The sequence below is a fragment of the Cupressus sempervirens genome, chromosome 5 (genome assembly GCF_028749045.1).
Source record: "Cupressus sempervirens isolate cs-2001-9-10 chromosome 5, ASM2874904v1, whole genome shotgun sequence".
In the NCBI taxonomy this organism is placed as follows: domain Eukaryota; kingdom Viridiplantae; phylum Streptophyta; class Pinopsida; order Cupressales; family Cupressaceae; genus Cupressus; species Cupressus sempervirens.
This window is the reverse complement of record NC_143122.1, coordinates 1,023,825,468-1,023,851,196: the sequence shown is the minus strand read 5'-3', so window position 1 is coordinate 1,023,851,196 and position 25,729 is coordinate 1,023,825,468. Positions and strand designations below refer to the sequence as shown.

Genomic DNA, 25,729 nt, shown 5'->3' with positions numbered 1-25,729 from the left:
GGGATCCTTATCTTAGTACTTGGGATCATTTTGACCGGAGATATTTAACATTCTTTGGTAGTAGTATCTGTTGCACCATCATGGACTTGATTAGTAGCTTGCTAGGTGTAGTTCTCATCCATGCCAGCAGCTTGTTTGATGCTAGAATTAGTTTTTACACACTTTTGTTGGGCATTGTTCATGTATCCAGTCGACCATTCTTGTTGGAATGGGTTGATGACCTCTCAGATATGACAAAGTTTATAGAAGAGTCCCAGGATTTGATTATTATAGATGACACTCAGGGGGATGTTGTGGACAGTTTTGAGAACTTAGTCTCCTCAACAGTTTCTTTTGATACAGAGGTTTATGTTGATGCCTTAGTCACTCCATTTGATGAGACAAGTTCAGCAATTGGACTGCAAAATTTGGATGGCAGTATTATAGATGATAGCCATTCTGAGGTTACTCCTTTGGAAAGTGTACTAGGGATAGAGTATAGGAGTTCGACTAATCGGCACAATCATGTGTCTAGTCAGCTGAGAGTTGGCAAGCGAGACATTGTTATTGCGTGCGAACATTTTGATGCTGCTCGCCAGTTGTTAGCAGTTTATGGATGGGGTTCTCCTGCTAGTGATAAGCAGGGAGGCAGTTATCTTTCCTTGACAGAGATCCACTCTTTATGGGAGGCTATCCAGATTCTGAGACAAAATTATATGCAGTTGGTAGCCGATAGAGATTATCTTATGCAATGGGGGAGTACAGCATATGACGCATTATTGGTCAAGGAAGATGAGGTGAGTAAGCTTACTCAGCAGCTTGAAGTGACTTCTGAATTTCTTGAGAGTACACAGTTGGCTTTCGAGGAGTCACAGTTTCATTTAGCTGAGGTGACCGTGGAGTTGGAACGACTTCAGTCTTTACCAGATTCTGTACAGTCACTGACCGTGGTGTCTAGTGATCCGAGGATGTCCATGGTCGAGGTTGATAGAGGCAGTGGAGATGAGGATATATCTATCCATGACACTAGTATTGGCATATTTGGTCCATTTCCACTGGAGGTAGGTTCAGCTGAGTTGGGCGCTGCAGCTGAGCATTGTGGTATGTTTGACTTGGAGGGCACAAAGACTAGTGATGTTGTTGTTGATTCTGCACTCTTGGCTATATCATCCTCTGACTTAGCTGATGATCAGTCACAGTTGGTTGTATCACATCTGCAGGATAAGTCTTTGATTGGGATTGGTTCTTTTTACCGACATTATACTGTAGGATATGTTCATCGGTTTGCTTTTGATCCATGTGTTGAGGAGTTGATGGCAGACAGGTTTGGTCTGGGCTCACGTTTTTACTATCTACCATGTAATGACTATTCACCATCAACAGTGCATGGGTGTTATGGTTATGAGATAGTGACCGGTGATCTGCAGAGTTGTGTTAATTGCAGTAGGTGTGCAGTGTGTGGATTCTTTATATTTGGTGCAGTTTCATGCAAGAGTATTCATCGTTGTTGCAGAATTGTATTGTACATTCCACATAGGCTAGTGGGATGTGTTGATGGTATTTACTATGTTGGTAGTTTGGGTTATCTACTCTACTTGGGTTCTGATATTTTGAGAGCTTGTTTCTCATGGGTTCCTGACTTTGGAGTTTGGGTGAGTTGTATTTGCCAATTTGATTATGGATTCCTCTTGGTTAATTTTCAGAGGTTGTTGCAAGAGCCTATCTTGACTGACAGCAGTATAGTTCATGACTACATTTGGGATCCAGGTGGATTGATTGGGTTGTTGTTCGACCATTGCTTGGGAACAAGCAATTTTGGGAAGGGCGGACTGTAATGTCCCCTTTTTAGCATTCATAGCATGATGTTGTCGTTAGCCTATTTCCCCATGGTCCCGTAGGCTAACCAGAACATTAAAGGGGCTTAGAGGCTATTTGGCCTAATTAGTTTCAGTTGCAGGTCTTTTTGAGGGGTTTTGAGGCAACTTTGGGCATAATTACTATTTATAGTAAGTCATCTTGGATATGGTCGGACATCCAATGGCAGCGGTATGTCGATGTTAATTGTTTAAAATCGGCAAGAAGACTTGTTTATCATTGATAAAATTTGTTATGCATTGATAAAGCTATTTTATAAAGTTAAATTTAAATATTTAACTTTATTAATGCATAGACTATAGTTTGTGGGAAATATTTAAATTAAAAGAGTCCCCTTTATTTTATAACACATTGGAGACATAAGTTACATAAAAGGAGTGATGTTTTATCCCACATTGAGAAAACGAAGGATTGAGCTCTTGTGAGAACATTATAAAAGAAAGGGAAGAGCTTCTTTTTAGTATGCTTGGGAAAATCAAAGAAATTGGAAAATTTTCTAGAGATCATGTCTCAATAGTTTGAAGGACGAAATCCCTTCAAGTTGAAAACTTGACGCCATTGAAATATATGGTCTTGAGATTCAATAGGGTAGCAGTCTGAAAAAAGCAGATACGAAAAAGCAGCCCGGAAAAGCGGAACCAAAAAAGTAGGCCGAAAAAGCAGTCCGAAAAAGTAATTCGAAAAAGCAAATCGGAAAAGCAAAACAAAAGGGGCAGCATTGAAGAAAATTATTACAGCCATCTACAACGAGGTTCCTTTATTAGTATTGTTTTTTTAGGGTGTTATAAGTTTCAGTTGTAAGTGTGCATTATACTAGCATTATCATTTTGTAATCCATGCAAATGCCAAAGTCTTGGCCATATTTCATGAGCATTGTATTTTTTCATTGCAATTAAGAAGATAATAGTTGCTGGTGTCATTTAAACAATTTAATATCATTATTTATCAGCTAGTTAGTTTGCATACCAACTGTTTGTAAAAATGTCAGTTGGCTGTAGGTGTTCATTTCTCATGCTTAGATCATATATATGCACTGAATATTGTCAAAATTAGTAGCACACTCATGTTAGGTCATTGTGTAGTCCATTGTAGTCTTCTAGCACAAGATTTTCATTGATGCAAATTGAAGAAAAAGTCATTTGAAGCTAGCTAAAATACTATATCAGTCATACGTCCCTTGCATGTGAATTGTTTGATGAAATTCCTTGAGCTTTCATCAGCATTTTTGAGGGCAGATTTGAGGTGGGTTATTACAGTGGTATCAGAGCTTGCTTGCAAAGTGTTTGACGAAATGTCAAACAACTAAAGTATAAAGAATTTTGGTGTTTGAAGAAGTTATAACCTATTGGGGTTAGTACATTGAGAGAAGCAGCATGCCATCTTAGGGAAGGGTCTATTACAACTCAAAGTTTGGTATTCCAGATTTCTTTTACATAGGAGGAGCCAAGCAGCACAACATAAACATGGTGGTGAGTGCATATGGAAACCCTTGTTTGAGTGGGAGTTAGTAGACATTTTCAGGCATCATCTTCCAGATTTCTTTACATAGGAGGAGCCAAGCAGCGCAACATAAACATGGTGGTGAGTGCATATGGAAACCCTTGTTTGAGTGGGAGTTAGTAGACATTTTCAGGCATCATCAAATTGAAGTGGATTGTTTTGAGAGTCAAATGCATTACTTCTATATTGGGATGGGAAGGAGACTCTCCAATCTCACATCATAAAAATTTCAGAGGAATTTTCTCATAGACAATTCCACTTTGATTCATGAAAATGGCATGGTGACAGTCAAATATCAGAGTTTGCATTGACCCTTAATGTTCTTTGACAATACATGTCTAATCTCATAGGTATAAGATCTAAGATCTAGACTCTTAAGGGAATTACAGCATGATACATAATCTGGGTTTGCAATTAAATGTGGCCAAAACTATTTTTTTGTGAGCTGGGTTTGGGTTTTTTTTGGTGTCCGTCCGTACAAAAACATATGTTTTTTTTTTAATATATGTATGTACATATATATGCAGCAGGAAGTATTTTACATATATTGAAATAAATTTATTTAAAACAACAATATATTATAAATTTTAGATAAAGTACGGTAATTTAACAAACATTATACTATAAAAAATTAATTTTTTTTTTTTAAATAGTTTATAAATATACAAATAATTACTATATTAAATATTAATATATCTAAGCTTGCGAATGAGTTTGGGGAGTTTGACATCCATCATGGGCTTATAATATGTTCTTATTTACTTAATTATAGTATAATATATTATTTAATATCCTTAGCTTATAATATGCGATGGCATCAAGCTTGCAAATACTCGTCTTCGGAAGACATTTTTCGGGATGATTTTCAACAGATTTACGACGTCTCTTGCAATCTATACCATTGTTCTAGCTCAGCGTGAGGAGAATCTCATTTACGGTAAAAACAGAGTTGTGCTTATTCATTTCTGCTCGAAGTCATGCCTATTCCTCCAGATATGCAAAAGTCGTCGTGAATTCGCAGAATATATTTCAGAGTCATTGCAAACTCGCCCAAATTCCTCCTGGATTAATCTGTCAGAATGTTGGGCGAATTTCATTGACTGTGGCAGAATTCTGAACAAATTTGACAAGGACCGGAATGACCACCGAAATCAAACTCGACTTCCAGAGCTTGAAGAACGAATGTCCTTTTTTCTTTAATTAAGAAAAATGTTAATATTATTTAGGTTGGGCCCAATAGTCTCTAATTTCAAGGTCAACTTAATAATATTATCACATTTTTAAACACTAGAATTAAAAATAAAAGTAGTTTAAAATAATCAAAATACAATGATAATAGAAAATAAAATAAAATAAGAATTCCAAGTGGAGGGAAATTTAAGACCCAGGGGCTTAATTCAAAAAGGTATTTCAAGGAAGTGCCATCTTCAGTTAGGCATCATTCAAGTCATTATTTGCATCCAGTTTCTAGATTTGAGCAGCTTGTTCAATCTAGGGCAGCTAAGGACAAAAATCCTTGGCTTATTTGGGGTTATGAGAGGATTGGGTTCCCCATTATGGACCAAGGACAAAACCCTTGCTTCCAATCTTGGGTGATTCCATTTGGAAATCACAGCTATGCTGATTTGTGGAGGATTTTGAGATATTTTGGAGTTTGCTACAATTTCGCAACAGTGATTTGATACAGATTTTAGCATTTTGAGGATTGCAGATTATTGTTACAGTGCTGATATAGTGTAGTATCAATAATAAGCAATTTTTGTCTCCACTTAATATAATTGATAAAAGCAATTCTCATTTGGGGGACAGATCAAATTTATATTGTAGGGTTTTGGGACTGCATTTGATTGATTTGTTGATGTAACTACTCATTCTCCAGCTGTTCTACCATTTGCAAGGATAGCTGTAAGCCTGTACCATCTCAAGGTCATACCATTTGGAGCCTTTTACCCTTCTAGAGGTGGCAATTTATGTAAAGAACCAGACCAAGTCATTTACAACCTTGGCAAGGGCATATGCCATGCTTTGTGCAGGCCGTACAATCTAGGACTGTCATAACAGTCCTACGCCGCCTGAAAACATCAAATCAGCATCTCCTATCAGCCATTGAGTGATACTGTAAGAGTTTCAGATCTCATCATTCACTCTCAGCTGTCCACACACGTCGTATGGTGTTTCCAGCTTCATCTATACTTAATGATTACATGTTTTTCAGATAGTTGTACTCATATTTACTAATTTCCAGAAATCATTCTTGGAGAGAATCAATATTAGAGGTTTCTACCAAATTTTGTGAGGATCTGTATGTATATGATCCCCTGAGGCTTATTTCCAGTCAAAGACTGTAATCAGATTTGTAGCAGCAGTCAATAGTGATGCCATCTTCTTCGATCTAATTAGACCTGATGTTCTACTTGCATTGTGGGGTTGCAGCTCGATCTGGAGTTCCATAAGTGATCTGAATCAGTTTCTTTAAAACAGTAATTTAGTCTTTTCCGCTATTTTACTGCAAATCCACCTCCCAGCCCTGCACACCCGGACCGGGTACGCCCCAGTACAGGTACACCTAGGGTACACCCGTGCTTCTTCCTCCAAACCTTAATCTGTTTGAACAGTACGATGTGATACAGATATTGTTAACTATATATAGAGAGAGAGATATATGTTATTATCTAATTCTAATAAGTGAAAGTATGTATGTATGTATGGCTGTCATTGCAGGGTTTAATCCAGGTTCATATCGTTTAAAGAGATATTTAACTTGTAAGGATATTTATATATATTGATTTAAAGATTACAAATGTTATTATCTAACCCTAATTATTGAAAGTATCCATGTATGTATCTACGGCTGTCGCTGCAGAGTCTAAATCCAGGGTCATATTGTTTAAAGGAGATATTTAATTTGGTAACCCTAACTCTGACTTGGTATTGTGGGATTTTTTTCAAATCCTTACTAGCATACTAGTCGATTATTAATATAAAATCTGGTATTCTTTGAGGTACCCACCTCGATCTTATAATATTATGAGAGTTTTTTTCAACTCCTTACTTGAATACATACTGCGACAGTCGATTGTTAATATGAAATTTAGCATTCTTTGAGGTACGCACCTAGATCTTATAAAGCCTGAACTGTACGAGAGACTCATTGACCCAACCTCTCAAAATCTTAGAAATTTGTAGCCCCTTAAAGAACATTGAGAACAAGTTGGAGAACCAAACAGTGGTAAAACTCGATAAATTTTATGTGAAGACTTTAGTATCTCGGCTGAAGCTAAGAAGCACAGATGGAAAACTTGCCGAGTTTTTCCTGTAATAACTCACAACTCAGCCTGTAATAACTCGCAACTCAGCTCGGCAAGTTTCGCGAAAACACTCACCTGTGCAGCAAAACCATAGGTCAAACACCCAAAAAAAATTATACCAGTTTTGCATTTGCAGCATCGTTAAGTCGTTTTTGCAACTCAGGGGCAGGAGGATTTATACAAATATAACATTTAAGTACAAGGTGTTATACTTTGGGTTAATATTTATATAAATATATTCAGGATGTTTGAGATAGGTTTCAGATTCATAGTAGTTAAAATGCAGTTTCTACATTTGCGGGGTCTTCAAAAAAATTCAAGCTTACTCAAATTTTATGCTTTCAGCATGTTATCTCCTACAACCTGTCCTTGCTATTTGAGGTCAAATTGAAGCTGAAACAATGATTTTCTAATTATTCTAACTCATTTTCTTATAAATCACTTGGTTTCAATCCTATATTTGTGAGTCCTAGGAGATTTAGCTCAACTACTTGCTCGCACCCAAGGCAAGCATTACTTTCCAGCATGCCAAAATTGCTCAAACTCATGCTCGGACTATTTTGCTATGATGTATCTACTTCTAGCTTTAAAGAAACTATTTACTATGATGTATTTACTTCTTCTTTTACTAGTTTGCTTCCCACCATCAGCATTCTACATGAGAAATTCCACATGAGATTCCGAGTTTCTACCCACTTTGCATTTATATATATCTAAAGTCTACTTGTTTCTTTTGTGTTCTCATTAATTAACTCACTGGATGCATGTTCTCATTAAAATTAATTAAATCTAAGCTGTTTTTATGGTAAAAAAAAAAACTGACTGAATTTTTACCTGTTTTTGGGGGCGCTTGGCAAGTTTTTGCCGAATACGAGTTTTACAACTATGCTAAGAAGTATCCATGTTTTCAAACAAAGCAGATGTCCGAAATGACTGAATGAATAGGACGAGACCAATTCACCCCAAATTTGATAATAACAAGATGTACGCCGACTACAGCACAATGCACCTCAAATACAGTTATTCTTATCCAGAAAAAATTGAGATATCAAATACATACTCCTACTCCGGCCATCTCTGTGCACGTATATAAATAAGTTTCCTTTACTTTAAGCAGGTATGGAGATCTTGGATATCAAAATGACAGGGGTGGACCGAAGTATCCATTAACTTATCAATTTATTCGACATACCACATTCAGAAATGCTCCAGCTATTTAAGAAGATTCTTGTGGCTGAAAAAAGAATCAGAAGAATCATTGCATACCTTCCAAAGGCCTTGCAAGGGACGAGCAGGAGTGGGATGGCAATTTACAACCTTAACAAAATGTTCTGCTTCCCATTTTCTCCTCCCCTGGCTCGCCTTCTCCTTCTCCTTCCTTCTCTGCTTTCTCAGAGACCTATCCCCGCCTAGACTGACTTTGGTCGCCAAGTACTGATAAATTTCAGCCTGCGAATGGCTTCCACGGGATTCAAAATCGTCCAACAGTTGCCTGCTTTTCTTCTTCGACGAATTCCAACAACTGCTACTTCTTTCTGACTGACAGTTCCTAGACCAATTATGGTCCCCAGATTCTTCCACAACAATATGACAGTTGCCAGCAAAGTTTACCTTAACCAGCACCAAATCGTCTGGCACCTCATCCTCCGCCTCCCAATTCTCAAAAGGATTCCTGCTTCTTCTCATTGCCACACCGCCGCCCACTTTTGGATCCAACCCGCCATCCAAAACAGTCAATGACGCAGGCCCACCATTGATCCCGTCGCCGATACCAGAGAACAGTGAACCATTGCCAAAACGAGAAAACAATCCAGAGTCAACTTCAGTCCCACATCTGCTACTCATTGTAGAATCTAGTAACCAATCAGGGTCAATAAAACACAAACCCTTTCCATGGGACGAAACTCCAATCCACAGAAAGGGCACCTTGCGGACCAAATAGCTGCCGGCCCTAACTGGAACTATTCTATTACCGACTACACAATGATTGCCCCAATCAAAAGTAACAAGGGGTCCATGCCCCCCATGACCGACCCCTCGCCAAAAGCCCACCAAATTCTCCCACTTTTCCAAAACCGGGTACAATGCCATGTATGTAATTCTCCCATTTCCCCATTTCTTGACATCCGTTTTAGCCCCCCACCGCCTCTCACACAGAGCCAGCCAAACCTTACGGTCATCTGAGCAGAGGCCACGAAACCGCCTGTTGAGACAACGGCAGACCGCGATATCAGCCGGCGAAAGAAAGGACAAAATGCATATGACGACGTCTTCTGCTATGTCTGAAAACGCCATGAGATGATTTTCAACAATGTTTTCCTGCGGACTCTTCTTGTCCGAATCTGTAGATTCCTGAGATTGCAGGTTCGATCCACAGCAGCTCTGATCGCCATTTTCTGAACTTTGTTGCGTAGTGATTTCTGCTAACATAATTTTTCACATTTTCTGAATACTATACCAGCTTTGATTGACAAGGAAAAACTACTGCTGACTGACGAAGACGGTGCCTGGCTTTCTTCCGGGAGAGCAGAATTTCTAGCTTCTTGAATTTTCATTTCATTCAGTCTATTCTTTGTTGGTTAAAATTCCTCTTCATTTGGCATTAGTCAAGAATATTCCTCCTCCTCCACATGTTGATTCTCATCTCTCTGGCAGTTGATGTGGAATTTCTGATTTGGTGGATTTTTTATTTTTATCTTATTTTTAAAAATTCGGCGATGAAAATATTATTTGAGTTATAAGTATACAAGTTCTACGAGTTTCTGTTTTTTGTCTCGAATGTCCACGGTGGACTCAGCTTATATGCAACGTCAAAATGGCAATTCTACTGGTATCGTAGGTCATGGCTCTTGAGATTTTAGGCCTGCGCTCTCAAGCCCTCCATGGTCATACAGACTTCAATCAACGCTGTCAGATAACAAGGTCTCCATCTTCTATATTCTCGAATGGCAAACTTCAAATAAAGGAGTAGGCAGTAGGCAATAGGCAGTAGGGGATAAAAGGAGCGGATAAAACAGGCACATTACGTAGGCACGATCACATTACTTAGCTAGCGCAAGTATCAAAGGTTTATTTTCTCAAGGTAGGGCCGACAACAGCGACAATCGGTGCAGGGGCAAATTTGGTTTGGTCGGCAGTCTTGGCAACCAGTGGGCCCAGTCATCCAGTGCTAAAGGCTTTGTTATTTTTAGTGGGTCCATATTTGCGAGCTTCCAGAGGTAGATCCCAGGTATGCCTTTTCTCTTATTCTTACCTCTTACATTTCAGTGTACACCTGTTTGGGCTTCCTTTATTATTGCTCCTGGCTTTGATAAATTTACAACGGTAAAACAACATAAAGAATCTATATCAAGGCACCAGTGTGTCCTCATGGAAGGAACAAATGAGGAAATCACAGAAACACCTGCAGAGAAGATACTTGTACAAGTATCATTGATTGATCAACCAAAGATAATAGAGACGCAGCTAGAACTAGGTGGGTCCACCTTGCAGAACACAGGATCTGCCAGTAACAGGGTGGCAGAGAATCTGATAGTCAGGGCACCTATAACAGCAGAACAACAAACTAATATGGGAGAAGCTACGAAACACAATGACATCTCTGATAACAATGGCTTGGTCCTTACATATGGGGATAGTTTAATGCACAGTAGCATCATCAAGTGGAATCAAGGGAGCTTCCTCATTCTTCCAGGACCCTCAGCCGGAGACGCGAGTTCATTCAATCTTGAAGGGACAAATGGTAATTTACCCACAAACACTTTGAGCTTCTCACAAGCTAGTGGACCACCCACAGGAGGAAACTACACCTATGTGAATGCCAAGCAATATAAAAGAATAATTAGGCGAAGAAAGATACGAAAGTTTAAAAATGCAAAAAGAGGGAAGTTAGCAGCTTTACTTCCGAAACCGATTCCACATACCTCAGACAGCTCAAGGGAGGCAGAAATAAATCTGAGGCTGACTGAAATCTCTAAAACAATTAAGCGGTTTGATAATATCAGAGATATTAACGGTAAAGAGAAGACAAATAATTCTCAAGTGATAGACACAGTGAAAGAGGGGCTGCCAAATAATTACAGCCCCACAAGGACACCTATGACGTGGTATCCAGACATCTTTGTAAACGATTTGGTAGCTATGAAGGAGAGGGTGTGGGCACTTGAAGAGAGGAGACAGATAGAAAGTATCACAATGAAAAGAGTTACTGAGGATAACTGGAAATTGACAGCGGAGGTCAAGTCACTTAGAGAACAAATTCAAAAATTGCAATTTAATATGGAAAAAGGAGAGTATGAATTAATATTGTTAAAGAAAGAAGTAGGAGAAAAGAGGACAGCAGCAAGTACTACGGGAGAAGGAGAGGCTACGGAAAGAGATAAAACTCCACAAATGAAAAATATACAAGATGTCATGGCCAATATGGAAATAAAAGAGAATCAACTCAGAGAACAAATTGAAGAAGTTAGATCATGGGCTAACATAGTAAAGGGACTAGCAAACACTCCTATTGACAACATAGAAAAGCAAGTTCAGAGAGGAAAAAGAAAGAAATGAGAAAGCAGCAAATATTATCATCAAAGGACTACGAGACTATGGAGAACAGGAGAAAACAACGGATTTAGTTAAAGACTTCTTTAAAGACCAGTTAGACTGGCATGGAACAACCATACAAGCACAAAGAATCGAAAAATGGATTAGAGGAGGCAAAGGCAGACATGTTAAAGTGACAATGAGGAATACAGGGGATAAAAACAGCATTTTGAGCAAGAGGAAGTTTCTTAGAGGCACACACATATATCTTGATGATGACCTCACCGTAACTCAGCAAGAAGAAAGGAGGAAGGAATGGAAAAAAGTGAAAACGGCAAGTGGGCGTGGCTACAAAATGGCAAAGCCCAAATTAGTGACAAAATCACATGCAATAAATAGGAACTCGGGCCCACCCAAGAACATTTAACTATAGTTAGTTGGAACTGTAGAGGTTATCCTTGGAGAAGAGGACCTGGGTTAGGGTCGATAGCTAAAGATAATGACATCATTATGCTTACCGAGACACATGAGCATGATGGATGTAGGGTTCCAGATTTTGAAGGGTATAAGAAGATATCACTGTGGAATGAGAAGATAGATAATGGTAAGGGGCATGGAGGCATCACCGTTCTAATAAAAGAAACTTGGAGCAGATTTGTAAACTTAGAGAAAGAAGATGTAAACAAGCAATATATTTGGATTAAAATAACAGAGAATCAGATTACTACGAGGGTGGTTGTCTGTTACTTCGCCCCAAAAGGCTCAAAAATGTATAAAAAGCATAGATTGGATCGAGAAGACCCATTCGCTGCACTCAAAAAAGACATAGCAGCCTTTAGCTCTCTAGGGGAAATAATGATATTAGGGATTTCAATGCTAGAACAACAAACAACCAAACTCTCAATCTTAAGGAGAGCTATAGTGAAAGCAGAAACCCAGTTTGGCTTGAAGAAGAAGGGACACAAAAATGGGAAAGATCTTCGCAGGATAGCATGGGAAAGATTAATCATTTTGGTGTTGAATTACTAAGTTTATGCTGCCTATATAACATGGTCATATGTAATGGTTTGGAAAAGTGGCCTAAATCAGGTGGAATCACATGCAAAAGATACAATGGACAAAGTGTTGTTGACTATGTAATATGCTCGCAAGAATATGTCTCAAAGATAATTAACTTTGAGATAGAGGACTGCCCCATGGAGCTAAAATCTGATCATAACCCCATTTTGATAAGGGTGGCCACTCACTTTAAAGATCAACATATTGTCCCAAAACCTTTACAAAAGAGGAAGAGGATTCCGATTGGCAAAGTCTTAATGACACAAGAAAACCATGCTACTTTCCAAAACTCTTTTTTGGGGCTGTCTAGAGTTTCGGGAAACCATCCCAAGTCTGATAAACAACATTTCATGGACAAGGATAATCTTGTTCTTACTATCATTAAAGCACTGGAGGAGTGTAAAAGATCTAGGGCCATAAGAGAAGCCAAGAACACTTTTCCGGCTAATTCATGGTTTGATGAAGAATGCAAAACAGCAAAAAGAAATTGGAAAAAGAACATAAATAAAAAAAGTAGAAAGGAGTATGATCAGCTGATTAAAAAGAAGAAAGGAGAGTATGTAAATAAGAGAAGAATTGAGTTGATTAATCTTGGTAAAAACAACCCCAGAAAGTTTTGAAAAGAACTTCAGCAAAGAAAAATTCAGATAGAGAACAACATAATAGGAACCAAATGGCTGAAATATGCCAAAACTCTCTACGAGTGTGATCTAGGAGAACGTAAAACCATGGAAACAGAGACTACAGGGGAGTTATTCAGCGAAAAGGATATTATCCAAGGCATAAGGAGGTTAGCTACCGGTAAAGCGCAAGATATAGATGGGCTTCAAGCTAAATACTTAAAATGGGGTGTTGAAACCCTCACACCACGCATTACTAAAATTTTCAACAGTGTCAATAGAGAAGGTTTCCCTGTAAAATGGACAAGTGTGGTGATCCCACTCCACAAAAGTGGAGATATAAATAATCCTTCTAATTATCGAACCATCATGATCAATCCACTTTTTGGCAAGTTATTTGGCAACTTGGTAGAGCAAAAAATCAGCAACTGGGTTGAAACAGAAGGCAAACGTGCAATAGGGCAAGCAGGCTTTAGACCGAAGCACTCTACTATAGATCATGGCATCACTCTTAGATACTTGATTGAGAAAGTTTGGGACACTCCGGGGAACGAGGCTTTTTGTTGTTTCGTGGACTTTAAAAAAGCATTTGACACAATGCCACGTAATAAATTATGGGATAGAATGGAAGAATTGGAAGTTCCTAAAGAACTTAGGTCAGCAGTTTACAGATTATATGAGCAGTTCAAAGCTAAAATCAGAACGACAAAAGGGCTATCAGAAAATTTTGACAGCAACATCGGGGTTAAGCAAGGGTGTCCATCATCTCCAACATTATTCGGGCTCTATATTGACAAGTTAGAAGAGTGGATAAACAAGACCAATGGTGAGGGGGTGCAACTAGCCCACTTTGTGATAAGATTGCTCTTATATGCAGATGATCTCATAATTCTTGCTAGAACAGCTAAAGGTTTGAAAGAGCACTTGAAAGCACTAGAAATTTTTTGTCATGAAGTAGGAATGCAAGTTAACACTAGTAAAACCAAAATTATGATCTTCTCGTTGAAGAAGAATAGGGGCATACAAGACGAGTTTCTATTGGAAAATAGCCCACTTGAGATTGTGGAAGAGTACAAATACTTGGGCATCGATTTTCATAACAAACTCAATTGGGATACTTGCAGATCAAAAAAGATCCAAGGGGGCTGAAAGGCGTTATACTCTTTACAAAACAAGTGCAGGAACGCAGAATTATGGGATTGGACGACCATGAAAAGTCTTTTTGGTTTGCTGGTCACTCCGGTTATTTTATACGGATGTGAAGTGTGGGGAGGTAGTATGTCCGAACAGAAATGGCAGCAAGTAGAAAGAATTCAAAAACACTTCATCACATGCAATCTTAAAGTCAAGACCACAGTTCCGTATGAGATCCTTTTGGCAGAGGTGGGTTCCTATCCATTAGAAGCCGTTGCTTTGGTCCGAATGATAAGCTACTTAAAGAAAACCCAAGGTCTGGAAACACATCGTTGGCCCAAGTTGATCATAGAGGAAAAACTTGTGAGGCGGAAAAGCACATGGATGAAGCAAAATGACAAATGGATGCGAAAATGGGATATCAACATCCAAACTTGCCCGGATAACATTACAGAAATAAAAAAGTTTGTCAATGAAAAATTTCACAATATTCTGTGGACAAGACGCATAGGGCGGAAAAAATTCTATTACATTAAAGAATTTAATCCCACTTATAGTCATGATGAAAAGGCCTATATAAGAGCACCTATTAACTGGAAAGCAAAAATGTTGTTAGCACAACTTAGAACTAGTTCACATCAGCTGCGATGTGAAACTGGTCGGTGGCAAGTTCCAAAGGAAGAGTGGGCAGACAGAACATGTTTATTTTGTAATATGAGAATAGTTGAGACAGAGCAGCACTTTGTCAAGGACTGCTTGGCTTACAATGACATCAGATCTAGTTATACAAAAATATTGCAGAACAAGGACTTCAACTATTTATTCGAGGAAGATCAAGTGAAGAGAGCAGCGGATTTGATTACCAAACTTCAGAGAAGGAGAGACAAGTTATCCAAAACTTTACAACTAACTAGTTTCGCTCCTGACTCGGGAGGGTGATTGCATGGGTCCCATAGACTACTTTAGTCTCGTGGACGTCATTAAAATCTATCATATCATATCATATCAATGGGTGAGATTACATATTGCACTGGTATTTGAAGGAGATGTAAGGGTAGATGGGTAGGTAAAAAAGTGTAAGTCTATAGAAGACGGTTGACTACATTTTTGTTTTTGAAAAAAAAGTGTAAGTCTATACAAGATGGTTGATATTTTTTTAAAACATTTAATATATAAAATGAAATATAAAAGAAGAAAATAAAAATTGAAAAAGTTAAATTGGTATAGTTAAATAGTAAAAGATTGGGTCAACTACCTTAGGGTTTGTATGGATGCATGTATAGTTTGTGTAGATCACTCATGAACTCAAGATATGAATTTGACTAATGCAATAGTGGTGTCTCTCATCTCAAGTCTAGACATGCAATTGAGTCTTCATCTTCTTCATTTTTTAGGATTTATTCTTCTTCACCCACATAAGAGAACTCAAGGTCCTTGAAATCTTTCTAAAATAAGGTCAAGGAACACAAATAGCCATATTCCTGAATCCAAATTTCATAATTTTGGAGGTGGTTAGAATGAGGTTATAATTTTGTCGAAAATAATATTTGAAGGCAAAAAATAAATTATTTTTTCAAATAATAATAATAAATGAATTTCAAAAGTGTAGATATGAACCCACTTGACATCACAAGAGGAGTTGGTCATGAGGGTGAAAATTGTGATAGGCTTCAAACAAGATTGTTGTACATTTTCACCTAAGTACTTAATCCTTGTAGAATCATGAAAGGTAATTTTGATATTCATGCTGGTCTCAGGGATTACTTTAGCAGTGAATCTTCACCTTTTGGCAATCCCGTCTGATGGGTCAATCGTCATTTGGCGAATATTTATCATATTTGGGTCCAATGCCCGGGGTGGTCACCCATTAGTTATCACATGATTAGTCAAAAATATCGGTGCAATCGCCAATGCGATATACAGTTTGGATACATTTATTTTAAACATATCACCAGCCTTTGCATGCTATTTCTTATTGGCCGACGTTATTTCGCCATTACTACAACCATATAAATTTTTCCTTGGGTTGGGTGTCGTGAACCATTTTACCAACGTGTGTCGATCACCCACCCCATTTAGCCAATTGTTTCCTACTATGGGCTTGCATAGGAAGGTGCATTTCGCCTGCATTTGACATTCCCGCTTGTTAATCTCGCCTAATTCACCAACCTAGATTGGACTATAATAAATTATTATTCTACACAATTCACTATTTTCTGGTCTGGAGACTGGCATTTCTTATTTCTATCAAACTTTCAGAGTGCTAAGTGCATTGGCTATTGACTTGCGGACCCTGGTTTTTGTAAAAGGTAAGTGATTTTTAAATTATTTTGTAAGTGATACTAGTTATTTTTTTAGTTTCATTGTCCAGTGTCCGCTGGTGACTGGACATCTCACATGCTAAGATAGCTTATAGGTATTAGGTTTGTGAATTATATTGGGTAGTACCGTAGACTGTAGTACTGTAGTAGTAGTACCCTTTTTTTGAGAATGAATCATATTATTGTTATTATATGTAGTCTAAGTAGTTAAGTCTTTTGTTCAACAACTAAGTTGATTTTTTTTGCAGCCTTTATCGGTTTGCCATGTCAAACAAGAGGGGTATGATCCTTGAAATTCAAGAGAGGCCACCATTGGTTACTAAAAAAAGAGATTCATCACAAGTTGGACCCTCAAACAGTATTGAAGTTCAAGTTGGTGAACTTGATATCTCAGTCGAAGACGAACTTGAACAAGATTTGGAGGAACTTCCCCTGAGTAGGGAGTCGCAAACTGAGATTATAGAGTTGGAGTTGGTCCCAGACTAGTTGGTTGAGAAAACCAAAATTGATTCCATAAATTAGGTTCATGCACAAAATGGGAAAAGAAAACTGGAATCGAAGAAAGATCGATCTCCCTGGGATCTGTCCAAAAGTAATTTTCAATTAGAATGGGTGGAAAAGTTTCGGTTCATTGAACCAGTGCCCAATCCAAATGATGGTGAACCTCCTGCAGAATGCAAATGTAAGATTTGCATAGAGATAACAAAGAAGGAGAAGAGGTTGCAACTTAAAATTGATACCATAGAAAAGCATGTCGGTAAAGTTTACAAGAAGGAAATTATAGATGGAGTCGAAAAATTTGTGCTAACTTGGAAAACAAAGGAGAAATGTCTGCATATGAGGAATGCTGAAATAAACAAGTTACACCAGCAAATACAGGATAAGCGTTCTATAGTAAAAGGTTCCATTGAAGATTTCAGTGGGAAAGCAATGGAAGTGCAAAATATGGGAAAAGTAGTTCAATTAGGTGTCATCTTTCATATATTAAGTAGAGGACGCCCTATGACGGACTACCCTTCAATGACTACATTATTGAATTTTTTGAAAACTTGAAACTATCCTAACAATCAGTGGTCAATAAACAATAGGTGGGAATGGGCTAAATGTCTTGCACAAGTTGAAATAGAAGATATGAACGAATCTATAAAAAACTCAAATTTCATTGCATTGTCTCTAGATGAAGTTACAACAATTGATAATACTTCCTGGGTGTGCATGCATGTTTATACTGTAAATAATCTTTGTCATCAAACATTTCTACCATTTATTGCTAAATTGAATCGTAGTGTGACAGCTGAAAACTTATATGAATTATTAAAGACTACTCTAATTGAATCTAGAGGTTTGGATAGCATGGAGATTGCCAAAAAGTTGGTGTGTGTTGGAACAGATGGTGCTTCGATTATGCAAGGTCATAAAGGTGGTCTTTGCAAAAAGATCAAGAATAATTTGGCACCCTACGCTATTTCCATTCATTGCATGGCCCATCGAATGAATCTAGCTTTTGGAATTGTCGGCAATTTTGGTTAAGTAAAGTGGAATCTCTGATCAAAGATATTTACCAATACTTCTGTCGAAGTCCAAAACGAGTTCGAGAATTTCAACACTTTGATGCAAGACTTACTGATGGGAGGAAGCTTCTTAAAGACAATGATACCAGATGGATCTCTTTGGATGGACCAACGCATCGAGTAATGTCTGAATACCCGTTATTGCTTCGACTAATCCACTATGTGCGAGACAGATTCCCTTGACTATATTCAAGCCTAACTAATGTTAAGGTACTCTTAACTTTAGCAGCTATTATCCCTATGCTACAGGACATGAGAAATATTATAAAAAAGGTTCAACAAAGAGCTATGTACATTGCAAAATATAATAAGCTGCGTAAAATGACATGTAGTAGCTTAGGTACTCTGTACCGATTATTACCATTAGATGAAACAAAGTTTGCAAAGTGGTTAGAAATCTCAGATTTGAACAATCCTAGGAACTTTTTACATATTGGTGCAAACGATGAGGTATATGCCAAGGTACGTGGAGTTGACATACCAATGCAGTACTATGCCCGCATCAACCCCAATGAAGCAGGAAGCAAAGTTGAATCAGAACCAGAGAAAGTACTTTTACGTGTTACAAGTGAAGCCTTCAAGAAGATCAAAGACTCTGTGCTTGACTCTGTCAAGCGAGTTTGCTACAATCTGTCATTAGAAATCAGATTCAAATTCCCTCCAGAGGAACTGTTGGAAGCAATGTCAATTATTTTTCTATAATATTGGTCTCTAAACAATCAAACTGATTTTTGAAGAAGGATGACGACTCTAATTCAACATTTTTGCACACCTAAAGTAATCTATGGAGTCACCATAAATGAAATTTTAGATGAAACTCGCCTGAGAGATCAATTATACTCTTTTGCAAACATAATGAGGGAACAATATGCTGTTATGGAGAACCCAAATGAAGAAGGAGCGGTAACAAAGCTTTGGAAAAACTTTGGTGAGAGCAATCAGTTGAGAGAGGCAATAATAGAATATTTCAAACTTACCAATTTATGTTTGACAATGATATTGGGTTCAGTGGAGGATGAGAGAGTTTTCAGTACTTTGGGCTTCCTTAAGTCAAAGGTTAGAAACAAATTAGACAAAAAATTGGATAATTGTTTAAGGCTCTATAATTTTAGGTATGAGGTAGAAAGTTTCCCTTATGATAGGGTTGTCATCATTTGGAGAAAGCAATGTCAAAGAAGAGGGATTGCCAACATTTCAAACACAAGTCGCAGTGGTAGTGGCAGTGGCAGTGGCAGTGGTAGTGACAGTGGTTCATATCGTGATATTGAAGTCAAAGCAATGAAGATGATGTTGAATTTGGCATGCATAGTGAGTCTGACGCTGACAGTGAATCTGAAGAAAACACAACAAATAATGAAATGTTATATGCAATAAATGAGGAAGATTCTGATGATAGTGATGCTGAGCCGGTCCAGGCAGAATGGCAACTATAGCAGCTTCTCAACCTTCTGCGCGAGTCAAGTAGTAGGCTAGTAGCTCTGATCTAAGACTCTACCTACTAATTAATTATGTAACATGTTTGTAGAAGTTAATTTATAGCCTTCATTCACTGTCCCTTTATAGATGATTTAAAAAAAAATAAAAAATTTAACATGTTGATGTTACAAACTTAGTACTTACATGTGGAGATTTTCATTGATTGTATTTTTTAAACATGTTGAGATTTTCATTGATTCTAGTTTCTTTAAGAAATTGTAACATAATGCATTTAACAGAATAAGCTCCATTTAAAAAAAATTGTAGTATACTTTATAATTACAAATCAGTCTGTAACATAGTACATTTAACGATTGTCAATTACAAACAATTACAACCCTTTGCAAATGACTCAATGTCAAATTGCAATGACCGTGAATTCACTTTTGTAGATACAAGGGAGCAAAAATAGTTGTAGGTCAGTTTGTAATTATATATATGATCAAATATGCTGGCTCTTGATTCCTGATATGCCATAGTATGCTAGTGCCTAGCTACCCAACTATCTTGATATGTTGGCTCTTGATTCCTGTAACAATTAACATTAAACAAAGTTGAAATTAAATCTTAAATTTGAAATTAAAGAGCAACAAGTAACAAAATGATTATAGTTCTATCACTTACTAAGTTGTTACAGTGTTACTACTTAGTGCTATCAGCTATGACTGCCACTGATAGCAACAGTAACAGTTTGAGAAGATGACCCAGCTTCATTGAATTTCTTTAGGGCGCTCCATTTTGCATCATTTGGAAGCCCCATTTTTTTTGAGGTTAGAGCTAATTAGTTGTAGTCTCGTCAAAAAAAAAACTTCTAAGAGATAGAATCATATGATAGGAGGAATCTATCTATAACATCACTTATTGTTGACAGTGGTTTGATGCAACTTGCAATTCCCTCCGGAGTGAATTCCTCAAGCAATTTTCCTAAATCAGAATTCATCCTGCCCTGCAACTTTTGCATGTAGTTTTTGTTTCCAATGAATGTGCCTTATGAGTTAGCTGGATTTGGTAATCCAACATTCAGCAAGTTCACTATGGTGTTATTCATCTTCATCAACTCTTTGGAAGCAGAATTGAGCGATTCACCAATTCGCGTTACTTCTTCACAATGTCGAGAGACATTAATGGCCATTACACAGGCATCCAAGCGGTTGTTTATTCCATGGTTTGCCAAATCCCTGTCACTGGATCTCTTTAGTTTATTGAGAACTTGGTCAAAAAGATCTTTCAAGGAACTGGTGAAGATTTGTCTTTTAGCCTGAAAATCAATTGTTACATTTTCAAAGAGAACTCTGAGATTGTTATTTAAATCAAGCCATTTAACCAAACCATCACTGATCGTCATTATTTTGTCCCAAATTTCTTATTTGATAAGCTTAACTGTGTTTATTATAATATCATTCACATGATGGTCTTTGGAAGAGGTCGTTCTATTTTCTGCCGTTACATTCTCCACCTTTTTCTTCATTTTAGACATCTATTTTTCACTCTTTTTCTGCATTTCCTCTAGTTGCCTTTGCCAGTTAGTTGCTCTCTTCCTCTCATCCTCCAATTTATTCTTCAAATCTTGGATTTTATTTGTAGTAGTTACCTCTTTTTTCTTCTTTTCCTTGAGTTCCCTTTTCAAATCATGGATTGTCTTTGAAGTGGACTCCTCCTTTTTCTTCGCACTGTCCAATTCCTTCTTCAAATCATGGAGACTTTGAGTAGACTCCTCTTTCTTCGTGTTCTCCAATTCCTTTCTCAAATCGAGGTTTTTCTTTGCAACTAACTCTTCTTTTTTCTTTGCATTCTCCAATTATCTCCTCAATTTGTGGATTGTGTTAGTGCTTGCAGTAACACTAGACTCCATTTTCTTTGCATTCTCCAATTCCTCCTTCAAATCACTGATAGTTTTTGTAGTTGACAACTCTTTTTGTTTCATATTCTCCAATTGCTTATTCAAATTGTGGGTTGTGTCTGCACTAGACTCCTCTTTTTTCTTCTCATTCCCCAATTCCTTTTGCAAATTAAAAATCATACTTGCCCTGGACTCCATTTTTTTCTTTTCCTTCTCCCATTCATCTTTCAAAATTTTATTTTCCTTGGCAGCAGATTCCAGCTCAGTTTTCAATTGATTGATGACCTGTGCACTACTCTCTACAGACTTGAACAACTATGCAGTAGACGTTTGTTCATTCTTAAGTCTTTTTTGGCACTCATCCAATTCTTTAGTCAAATGTTGCACTTGTTCATTCATCTTTTCTTGCTGGACAATTGCCTCTATAGGAGAAGATTTCTTTATCCTATTTTGCAATTCTTTGAACCTATTGTCTGTTGCTTTCTCCTTCACTTTCACATTATCAAGGTCTGCCTGTAACTTTTCTATTTGCTTTGTAAGCCTTTTGTTTTCCCTCTCCACTTTCAGAAGTGTATAGTAGACCATTTTTTTGTTCTCTTTTGATATATTGATTTTGTCAATATTTTTCACTTTTGACAAATCCATTTGAAGACTGGTAACTTGTATATCGTTACGATTTATTACATTTTGTGGTGGATTATTATCTCTACCCAGGGGCATAATAGCCATGAAGTTCATCATTTCATTGTTTGGATCATATGTTGGAAATATTCTGTAAGTAGATCCCTGACATTCAACAACTGCATCACTTTTCAAAGTCTTCATAATTTGCCTATTTCTTTTGCTTGTCTATTCAAACTTTGATGCAAACTCGTTCAAACTAAAATATGATTTTTTTGACACAATTGAGTGTTTGAAAGGTGAATTATCAACTGTATCATTGAATGCTAATGCTCCTCCATCTCCAGCTAAACTTACTCCACCTACAATTGTATTTTGAGGATTAACAACATACTGAAGATAGCCCATTCCAAATCCTAGCATTTTAGGACTATTTTCAGGGTTTTGTACAAAAGCCACTGGTGCATACATTGCTGAAGTAATCGCTAACATTTCTTGTGGTGTAATTGTCATAAGTTTTTGCTTTTTTGCACAAGGTTCATCCATGCTAGTGCCAGTGTCAGTGCCAGTGCCAATGGGATCAACTACAACTAGATTTAAAGACTTAACAAATAATGTGTTGGGATGACCTTCAGAAGTAGAAGTATAATATTTTTTGCCCTTTTTAGATGAATCATCTTCAATCTCGAAGCTTCCAATGATTGGTTTACTTCCTCTTTTGGGTGGGTCTAGTACTAGAACTGGATTCCAAATCCCATCACCACTTGCACCAATGGGCCCTATACCTGCATAACCCATTTTTTGTATCATAGTTGCTCCTTTACCATACATTTGTTTAGTAGAATCACACATTTGAAGTTTAATAATACCTCTGCCCCTGGTTGACCCAAAATCCTCGATACCTTGAATGTCAGCATCAGACTGGAGGTCCTTCTATCTTTGAATATCAGTATCACTGTCACTGCAACTGCCAAGTTGATATAGTATAGTTGGATGCTCTTTATCCCAATAAGTGCTGAAAAGGTCATCCTCATCAATTTCCTTAAAATCTGTTGATGTCTTTGGTTCACCCAAATTTTGCCTCATTTTCCAAAACCCAGTTATCTTGGTTTGACACCACATTTTAGATATGCATGCCTCTTTAATTGCTTTCGACATAGACTTCTTAGAAGGTTTAGATGGTTTCTCGTAGAAATTTAAGTATGTTAGAGGCCTTGATTTGTGTGACTCTGATATGTGCAATGTTGTAATTTGGGATGACAGTTGTTGCATTGAAATATTATTCTTTGCTTCATGTTTCTCCATCTCTTTCTTAACCTCATCTCACGAATCCTTGCTTTTTAACTTTTCTATCAATGACATCTCCTGGTGTTGATATTTTCTCGCAGAGTTCCCATTGGCAACAAGCCTTATCTTTATTATGTTCAATGGATCATAATTCCAGTGACTAACAAAATGAAAGTAAAAAAAAGTTACCAATTCATTTGCCACTTTGAAAGCCTTTCTCTCAAATGTGAGGCCTCCAATTGCAAAAGACAAGGAAGGAAATATCGTTTTCTTTTGTTGTCCACTAAAAAGTTCATCTGCGCTCTCCATCTACCTTACATATTCCAGTGCAAAAACCCTTTATGTAACATGCATTGGAAGTTTGCAAGGTTCAACCGCTGAACCGTAAAACCTTAAGACAATGTACTCTTCCATGAAGAACCAGTCAGCCAATTGAATCTGACTTCCCAGTTGAATGCAATCTTTACAAGACACAGGCAATCTAGGCATTGTAGTGCCTATGATTTTTTGGTAAATAGGTGCCAAAAAGAAGTCTACAAAATGGTTGTAGTTTTTATTGTTAGCAATCATCCTCATCTTATGTGTCCACTCATATACTGGACTTGGTGTCTCTGATTTCTTCTGGGTTTTCTCATCAAACTTATAGACCTCAATATCAAGCTTGTTGTTCTCTGTCTCAAATATTGGGCAATGCTTTGCTAAAATAAGATAGCACAAGTAACTTGTAAACCTAAATGTCTTCGTCTTACCTATAGTTGTACTTTGTTTAATCATTAGTAATTGTTGTTGCATAGATTCAACAATGTATCGAACAAAATCATATCTTACTACTACATTGTCAACTAATTGACCTCGACAATGGATATTATAAATCATTTCAAGAACACTAGCCCCCACTTCCTTGTTACTGTCCAATCTCAGGAAAAATGATAACAAAGAAATAGTATTCCGAACCCATGGCACAAAAATATCATACTAATAAGGAGGCTTATGGTCTTTGTCTAGTGTAACACTAGTAGTTGACTCTGAGGGTATTAAACCCTTAATATATGAATCTTGAAAACTTCTTTCCAGCTTGTCATAAGCCTGAGCTAGTTTATCCAAGTCAATGCACTCCTTAGAGCTTTTTGTTCTAAACCCTAACCCTAGGTCTAACAGAGTGAAAAATTCACTCTCAATTATTGATAAAATTTCCTCCTGAGTGTTTTGGTTTACAATTTCCTTTCTATTTTCATCATAATTTTGAGCACATAGCATTACAATTTCAGGGCAAGGGAATACTTCAGGTACAATGAGGTTTGCTAATCCAGTAACCAAAGCAGCTAGTTTATTTGTATATGCACCAATACTACTATTATATTTGTAATAAATTCTCCCCTTCTGGGGATCTTTCCACTTACTAAACAATGAATGTCTAATTGCCATGATTCCAAAATCTCCATGGATAATAGGATTAAAAAATATCATGACATTCATCGGTGAAACCTAGGGTTTGTAGCACTTGTCTGAGTTCTATAATGGTGTTCTTTTCCTTTATGGGTGCACTCGTTTGGGAGGTTTTTGACTTTGTTTTTCCCATGCCTGGCTACTACTGGTTATTAGACTTCAGGCCCTATTCAAAATAATTGTAAAGTGTAAACGTAAGATAACTAAAATCAAGATTTCTATTGCTGCAAATTGCAATGAATTTTTTTTGATAAAAATTAAATACCTAGAATTGAGATTGGATAATTGGTGTTGTCATCTGATACCCAAGTTTCACACTTTCAGTCTTTAGAAATCAGAACACAAAATGGAATTCTGCTAGTCTTTGAAAATTTAAAATTTGAAAACCCTATGACTATTGTATTAGACTCTTGTCTTACAGTTCCAGAACTCTCAACTTCATACTCTAAAAAGGTAATACTTGAAGTTTAATAGTTAAAATGAAAGTAATAAGTAATTAATAGTTTTAATTTTTATGTACAATGTACATCTAACCGTAATAAATTGTCAAGACTCAATTTAAATAATGTAGTGATATACATAAGTTACACGTGTCACGATTCTGGATGAATCTTGGCAGATGGGAAAGCATTCCCCAAATCGGCTCAAAATTCATCTCGAGCTGTCGATCTATAGACTATCAAATGGTTATTAAATTTGTTATTATTGTTATATTATATTATTTAATATTATTTATATATTAAATAATATAATATAATAATAATAATGACCATCTCAATCTGATAAATCAACGGCCCAAGATGAATTTCGGGCCGATTTGGGAAATCTTTTCCCATCTGCCCAGATTCATCTGTCACGATTCTAGATGAATCTGGGTAGATGGGAAAAGATTCGCGTCACGATTCTGGATGAATCTGGGCAGATGGAAAAAGATTCTCCAAATCAGCCCAAAATTCATCCCAGGTCATCGATGACTCGATGGTCATTATTATTATTATTATTATTATATATAAATATTATATGGTTATGATTATATCATATGGTTGTGATTATATTATAGTATAAATAATTATATCATATGTTCTATTATTTTTAATTAAATTATTAAATTATTATTGTTGTTAAATATATTTTTTTTTTTTAATGTAAGTGCATTGGT

At 37.0% G+C, this 25,729-nt stretch overlaps 1 protein-coding gene across 1 annotated transcript in view; it reads right to left on the bottom strand.

The window, feature by feature from the left end:
* LOC149559425 (F-box family protein) overlaps positions 1–9,376 on the bottom strand; it is a 93,644-nt gene extending 84,268 nt beyond the window's left edge. The window contains exon 1 of the mRNA XM_089833321.1: positions 7,929–9,376. Coding sequence (XP_089689447.1) covers positions 7,929–9,092 — 1,164 coding nt within the window. The 5' untranslated portion in view covers positions 9,093–9,376. The remainder of the gene's footprint in view (positions 1–7,928) is intronic.
* Positions 9,377–25,729: the final 16,353 nt, after the last annotated feature.